Genomic DNA, 8584 nt, shown 5'->3' on the forward strand with positions numbered 1-8584 from the left:
AGAATATATTATTAGAAGGATCTGCGTGGATATTGCATGCCCAACAAAAATAATGACCACCCTTTTGATGACCAGCTTTCAGTTGTGCTGGTAGATTGTCACCTTTGAATATACTTGCAATATCTAATATAGGTGTTCCCTTAAAATCTAATGGATTGTTCAATTGCAAAATGTCATTAATTCTGTCATTGCTATATAAAAGTCAAAATCAGCTTGAACATTTATTAACTCACCATACTTTTGTTTGTATTCAAAGTTACGTAAAAGTATGACTATATCATACATAACACTAACTGTGACAAGAAAGTAAGTGTGATTAGAGATACTGACGCAATCATGCCAAAATATTAAATTCCATGTTCTTTCATAAGATTTAAGTATATATATCAGCTCATTTTTAGTTTGTGTATCATATGCATCTTTATTCTCTTGAATATTACTAAGAGCATCCACAATTTCCTTGTCGAAAAAGTGCTTGTAGTTCAATATTATTTCAAACTTTCATAAAAATCTCGTGGTCTTTGAGCATACCTTAGTCTTATATCTTTTAAGGAAATTTTTCTACCTTTAATATAAACTTCTTTTTTTGCAATGACTTTATTTTTAGATGATAAAAATATTTTTTTTTATATCTTTGCAGTACAATTTTTCCACCTGAACTATTCCATTATCTATTTTTTTAGCAGTTATTGCTTTAATTTTTTATTAGTTGGCTTGCATGGCAAAGATATATCTCTGAAGTATGGAAGGTTCAGCCTTTAAGTTATGAGTTAAACCATGAATGGTTAATAAAATATGGAAAGTTTAATCTTTAAAAAGTAAGTAAAATAAAGGTAATAAATACCTTCGTTTTTTCCTTCTGTATTGTATATTATTAATACTTTGATTACAAAGTTTCTAATATCGAACATTTGTCTTTGAAGCCTTTTTAGGTTACAATTCAAAGATTCTAAAAGTTTTTTTAGTACTTGTTCTCCGCAGGTGTTTTTTTTATTCACCATTAGCAGGTGTAATTTTTTTTCATTTATATCATTACTGTTAAAATAGTGTAATAGATAATAGAATATATGCTATTTAATGTTTAATATTTTAGTTATTTAATTTTTTAAAATAAATTGCACAAACCAATTTTTAATTGCTTATGATTGAATTATTTTAATTATCTTTACTGGCATCATTCTAAAATTTTTTATTTTAAGACTAGTTTTATGGAATTTAAAATTATGTCCTTTTTTTTTTTTTTTCTGTTTTGTTTTAATAATGAGTCCTTTAATGCCAAGAATAATTTGCTCCTATCGTAATATACAAATTATTTAATTTTTGAAAGACAACATTATGAAATCTTTATATGTTGACAAAATATATTACATATATTAATTATTAATAGAGAAGGTAAATGATATGGGTTGTTTGGAAAGCGAGTTGGAAAGTTGACTATTTGAGTTAGGGATTAAGAAAGGCAAGAGCTGTGGGCTTTAATGCCCGCAGAATCACTGACACTAGAGCGAAGCCATTCAGAGTGATGAGCATTAAAGTCACCGACAACAACAACATAGACTGATGGATAAAGAGAGAGGGCTTGGTCAATATGATCAGAAATATCATTAAAAAGAGTGCAGTCTTGAGATGAAAGAGAGCGATATAGAACAAAGAGAAAGGCGATAGTGTGAAGTGGCGCTAAGCGAAAGCACACAAAAGAATGTTTTGTGGATTCAAACCTAGTTTCACGACAAATGGGTGAATTCTTACGAATGTAAATGTCCAGGCCAAGCATGTGACTATTGGAGTCTTTACGAATTAAAGAAAGATAACCATCAACACTAAGATTGCAAGATGAGACAGCTGAACTCAAATTATTCTCACAAAGAGCTTGTAGGTCTGGCGAACTTTGCAAGAGATAAGACTTAACAGAAGAAAAGTTACTTCGAACACCACTAGTGTTAGTGAATGATAGGTTTAGAGAACTTAGTGATGATAATGGATTTTTTGTGTTTTATAGTTTTTGGTACTTTATTTATTTTTAAATTTGTTGAAAAACTTGACTCAAAGGATAGTACTCAGAACACTGTTTTATAGCCCAAGAAATTGCCACATTATTATTAATAAATCCTAAGCCGTAACAAAGGGCAAAATGTGACTTCGGCAATGCACACCAAAAGTAAAACAGGAATAACATCCATGCGCAACATGGTGCATTTAATACTTTGATATTTTTCAGCTGTTGATGGAATCAGCCTCACTGAGAGCTACCACAGAGTTCGGGAAACCTAACTACCAGCCGGCCTCAGAACCATAAAACTGAGTTTTAGAGCTGTACCCTCATTAGGAGATAATAGGATAAGTTGCCTAGTCATATAAACAGAGACACAAGCAAAACCCATGCATTGAGTAAAGAAGATCCAGCATTCAACATCCTAAATGGAAACAATGTATTCATGAATTTTTCATAATAGAACCAACAGGGTTTCTTGCTTTTTTCTCCTCTAAATTTGTGATTGAAAAAATTATAAAACTTTAATATTAACCTCACTATATGCACCTTTCAATCCTTAATCCTTTTCTGTAGTATGCTAGAAGGTAAATAACATAACTACATAGGGTGTGGCTAGTACTAAGAACACACATGTCATATTGATTGTTAAACGAGCTCTGTGAGGGTTTCTCATCTCGTAGGTTCCTTCTAAATGTGATTAAAATTTACGAGTTTTTTTTCTTACGAATTTTATTTTTTATATATTTTTGTTAATGCATATTTAAGCTTAATTTTTGTCTAAAAAATTCATGTTTTTTTAACCTATTCTTTTATTTTTATATTTAACTATTAAATCTCATATTTTTATACATTTATTTACAAAAACAAATATTTATAAAAATATAAGAAAGTTTAATTAGGAATATAACCTTAACCCACAGCCTCAGTTGATTTAAGAACTAGTCCTTAAATAGTCTACCTATTTTTCAGTTGATGCATGTATTTCTTATTTCTCTAAAATGCTGCTTGAAGGCTTTTTTTTTTTCAAAAAAAGTATTCTTTCAGAGAGAAATAATGATACACAAAAATGTCCTCATAATTTTTTTGATCTCTGTAAATATAGATTTTTGCTTAAACTTGTCTTTGTAAGAGCAACAATAGACAAGCATATACATATAAATATATATATATATATATATATATATATATATATATATATATATATATATATATATATATATATATATATATATATATATATTAGAAGTGTGTCGGGTACCCGGTTCGGACCCGGGGACCCGGCAAATTGGTTGTTTTACCAGGTACCCGATATCGGCCATTTGTTGCAGTACAGGGTATCTTCTTTTTTATCTTTAATTGATTTTTCTTTAAGTTTCTACCAATAAACTTCAACCAATAAACTTCTTGATATAATTATTAGAGCGTTTTGTTGTTGATAACTACAAAGTTCTATTAACTTAAAACAATCTCACTTAGAATATTTTTTGATATATTTTTGCAAAAAAATTTATACGCATACAAAATCTGTAACGCTAAATGAAATAATTTGAGAATACGAATAAAATGAATGGGGGTAAAAAATATTTAATAGCTTCTTTTTATTCTGTTAGAACACAAGATAATTTTTCATCTTTCGCATGCTTATAGCGCTTTCCATTTGTATCAAGCACAAATCATAAAAGTAGAGATATAAGGTAAATATTTTACATATTTTTTATATTTAAATTTCGAGCGTATTATTAAAAAAATTATCGTTTTATATAAAATAATCGAAAACGTATGATATCAAACGTAATTTCATTATCTTTATAGAAATTTTATTTGAAAGAAAAATTATGAATAAAAAAGTATAGCGTGGAAGTTTTTTGATATAAGCACGACTCCTCATATGAGCAAGTGCAAACTATGTGATAGTTAGTGACGAAAGGAGGAAAATCTTTAAAGTCTTATGGAACTACAGCAATGGTAAAACATTTGCGTTTGAAGCACTCCAAAGAGTTTGAACTTACGGGGAAAAAAAGGTTCAATCATTTCCGTCTTTTTCTGAAACCTCAGTTGCTTCTACCACCAATACAGTACGAAGTAACATTATTCAGGCTTTAAACAAAAAAAAACTATGGAATATTGATGACCACAGATCTATTCGAATCCAAAAAATAATAGGAAAACTTATCACATTGGATATTCAGCCATTTTCTATTATTGAAGATACGGCATTTAAAAAACTGCTTAAAGATGCTTACCCCAATTACAAATTACCATGTAGAACATATTTCACCCAAAACGTAATCCCTAGCATGTATGATGAACTGTTTGAAGATATAAAAATAAAAATTTCCGCGACAAACTATTTGTCTCTGACGACAGATATTTGGACAGCGGATACTGCGAAAATCTCATTCTTAAGCATTACTGGACATTGGATAGATTCAACTAAATTTTCCCAAGAAACTGCTGTTCTTCGAGTAATTCATTTTCCGGAAAATCACCCAGGTGTTCATATAAAAGAGTATTTACAAAAAGGTTTAGAATCTTTTGAAATCCCGTTAAGCAAAATTCATCTTATTGTTACCGATAATGCAAGCAATATGAAGGCTGCAGTAAAAATTAGTGGAATGACATCAACTCCATGCTTTATCCATACTTTGCAGCTATGTATTCATGACTCTATATTTCGCCAAAAAACCATCAAGGAAATTTTAACTTTATGCAGAGGAATAGCGACCCATTTTAATCATTCACCAATAGCATGTGCAAAATTAAAATCAATTCAGCAGCAATTAAGTACTGAACCTCACAAAATGAAACAAAATGTTCCAACTCGCTGGAAAAGTTCATTTGAAATGCTACAAAGAACTTTTGAACAAAAAGTTCCTTTGGCCACTTATACAGCAGAGTTTGATGAAACTAAACATCCTACTAATTATCAATGGGGAATAGTCGAAAAACTTGTTTACATTCTTGCTCCATTTGAAAACTTAACAATAAAAATGTGGTAAGAGGGACGAAACTTGCGCAAAAATTATACCATCTGTTCTTGCATTAAAAGTTTTATTACAAAAAGCTTCATCAAGTGATAATGACGATGATTGATAAACTAATAAAGTCTGTTACTAAAAGACTTGATAAATTTTTGCCTAATAAAATGTTATGTATATCAACATTTTTGGATCCACGATATAAATTACTTTATCAACATGATGATGAAAATGTGATTATAGAGTGGGTTGAAGAAGCATGGAAAGAAATGCAAGAAGCGCAAGATGTTGTTGACTCTGACGATGCTCCAATAGTAAAAGCTTCAGCCTCTACTGGATTCCAGCCTCTACTGGATTCATTAGCATTGATGATTGTTTTAAAGATGTAGCTTTTATGAGAACCGGAAGAAAGCAGAGTGAAAAACGTTCCGAGGCAGAAAGAGAACTAATAGATATTGAAGTTGCTGACATAATTAAGAAGCAAATAATATTTAGGTCTACAATTACTCAAGAAATAGACAACTATTTATCTCTGCCTCTTTTAGAAAATACAGGTTGTCCGTTTTTGTGGTGAAGTAAATGTGGAATGCAATTTGAAAAACTAAAAAAGACGGCATTAAAATATATTACAGCACCTCCGTCATCAATAGAAAGTGAAAGGTTATTTAATGCTGGTGGGGACAAATACGAAGCAACAAGGAGCAGACTAAAAGCAGATAACGGAGAATACCTAATGTTTGTTCATTACAATCTAAAGTTAATAAAATGGAAGCTTATAATATTTTATATTAGGATTATCAATACTATTTATCACACATGGATTTAACTTTTTATCAGCAAATAATTTAATTTCAGTGTCATTTATTTTTGGTGGATATTGCTTATTTTTTAAAGCATTAGATAGATTTTTTATGTTCTTATCAAATCAATTTACAATAAAATTTATCCCGTTGGTTCACAAACAGCAAGAATTTATGCTTTATCTAAGATGCACAAGCTTAGTAAAGATTCTCCTCTACCACCTTTTAGACCAATTATTTCAACTGTCGGGACATATTATTATAAACTTGCCAAATATCTTTCTGATTTATTGTGTCCTTATATACCTAAATTTAATTCCACCTGTGACTCTTTTTTTGTTTGTTGAGGAATTAAAACAAGTTGATATAACTTACAAATATATAGTTTTCTATGATGTTGAAAGCTTATTTACTAATATTCCACTTAATGAAATTATAAATATAGCTACTAATTTATACTTTAAAGATGAAACGTGTTTAAAATATTTTTCTAAAGCTCAGTTCAAAAAATTACTTCAAATCTCAAAAAAATCCGGTTCTCATTTCTTATTTAACGGGAAATGTTATGATCAATTAGATGGCATTGGCATGGGTTCTCCTTTAACGCCTATTTTAGCTAATATTTTAATTAGATTTTACGAACAAAAATTGCTCCTTCTCCATACTGATTTTCTATAAACGTTATGTGGATGATATTATCGCTATTTTTAATTCAGAGTTCAGGAATTTTTTACACATCTTAATAAATAACATAAAAACCTAAAATTTGCTATGGAAAAAGAACAAGATAATCAAATTGCATTTTTAGATGTTTTTATCAATAAGTCTGTTTCGCTTTCCACATCAGTTTATCACAAAAAAACATAAACTGGTCTTTTACAAAAATTTTCTAGTTTTGTTCCCTAATGATATAAGATTAGTCTTAAACGTTGTTTAATGGATAGAACGTTTAAAATCAACAACACATGGCTAGGATTTGATAAGGACATAAAAAATCTATCTTATGCTTTAAAAAATAACCAATATCCACCTAAAATAATTGACACTGAAACTAAATTATTTGTTGATAAAAAGTTAAATCCATGTGTGATAAATAGTATTGATAATCCTAATATAAGATATTATAAGATTCCATTTATAGGATTTTACTCAAATTTTACTAAATCTAAAGTTAATAAAATCATTAAAAAAATATTGTAAAGATGTTATAATTAATTTAATTTTTACTACCAACAAATTACAAAACAGTTTATGTATAAAAGATCCACTTCCTAAGCTGCTCAAATCCAATGTTGTTTACAAATTTTCTTGTGCTGTATGTAATGCCAGTTATATTGGAGAAACCTCCAGACACTTAACAACAAGGATTCATGAGCATCTTACAAGTGACAAACAATCTAATGTTTATAAGCATTTAATTTCATCTGTTGATTGTAAAAATCTAAGTAACTGTAAATGTTTTAAAATTTTGAATACTGCGTCTAACAAAAACAAATTGAAAATTAAAAAAGCACTCCGTATTAAATAGGAAAACTCATTTTAAATAAACAAACTGTTCATTATAATATAAATTTGTCTTTCTAGTTTTTTTTTTTTTTTTTTTTTTAGTTTAATTATAATTTTATTTTTTTGCTATTTACGTAATTTGTATTATAATTTTTATTGGTTTGAAACAACTCTATTTGTCTGTTAATATTTCTCTGTAATGTCTTCAAATTTTTATTTTATATTTATATCCAGTGTCCAGTGTTTTAAATTGTAATTTTATCTTTTGAAAATGTAGTTTGTTAACTATGAAACATGTCAAGATTAAAAATTATCGTGTTTTTCTATAAAATATATTTATATCTATATACATACATACATACCTATATATATATATATATATATATATATATATATAAATATATATATATTTAAACAACTTTAAAAAGTATTCTACACAATAGAGTGCTCAATGTTCTTAAAAGAACAGAGCAATTATATTAGTAGTAGAAAATCACTTAACAAAATTTTTTTCCATTTAACACTGTGTTTCATCAACAAAGATTCATCTGAAATCTTTGTTGATGAAACACAGTGTTATATATATATATATATATATATATATATATATATATATATATATATATATATATATATATATATATATATATATATATATATATATATATATATATGTATTATATATACATATATTATATATATATATATATATATATATATATATATATATATATATATATATATATATATATATATATATATATATATATATATATATATATATATATATATATATATATATATGGCTACTCAAATGTTTATGGGGCTACTCAAATGTTTATAAATACCTATCTACTGAGGTTTCCTTCCATTGATTTGCATCATATCGGTGTTTAATTTTTTCATTTTTTAGATCAGATAGATTGAATTTCATAGCCTTTGTAAAAGTAGTGGAAGATTTCTTATAAAAGTCATGATCAAGTTTATCAATTGCTTTATTTGTTGCAACTGTAAGTTTCTGATGGCAATACGTTTTACTTTTTACTGCTTTTTATTTAAACCTTATACATTTAATAGAAATTTTTCTAAAACTGTTTTTAACTTTTCGTTAGCTATGCATTCTTGACAGTTAAAAAGGCTATGCATAATCTCTGCCTTCCAGAACAAATTTGACCTGAGTCTCTCTAAGTGCTTTAAGGTACTTCAATACAATTAAACAACTTTTTTCTTATAATTTATCAATTACAAATATAGTTAGCATAAATTACAAATATAGGTTGAATGAAGACAAAATAATATATATATAT

The 8584-nt window shown here is 27.7% G+C and overlaps 1 protein-coding gene across 1 annotated transcript; it reads left to right on the forward strand.

Moving 5' to 3' along the window:
- The first annotated feature begins 4290 nt into the window (after positions 1 to 4290).
- LOC105846701 (zinc finger BED domain-containing protein 4-like) lies at positions 4291 to 4992 on the forward strand. The gene has a single exon (XM_065802358.1). The coding sequence runs from the start codon at positions 4291 to 4293 to the stop codon at positions 4990 to 4992; it is 702 nt and encodes a 233-aa protein (XP_065658430.1).
- Positions 4993 to 8584: the final 3592 nt, after the last annotated feature.

The sequence above is a fragment of the Hydra vulgaris genome, chromosome 08 (genome assembly GCF_038396675.1).
Source record: "Hydra vulgaris chromosome 08, alternate assembly HydraT2T_AEP".
NCBI classification, from domain to species: Eukaryota; Metazoa; Cnidaria; class Hydrozoa; order Anthoathecata; family Hydridae; genus Hydra; species Hydra vulgaris.

Excerpts from the sequence above, each read along its gene's own strand:
- LOC105846701 (XM_065802358.1), top strand. The coding sequence starts at position 4,291 with ATGTATGATGAACTGTTTGAAGATATAAAAATAAAAATTTCCGCGACA.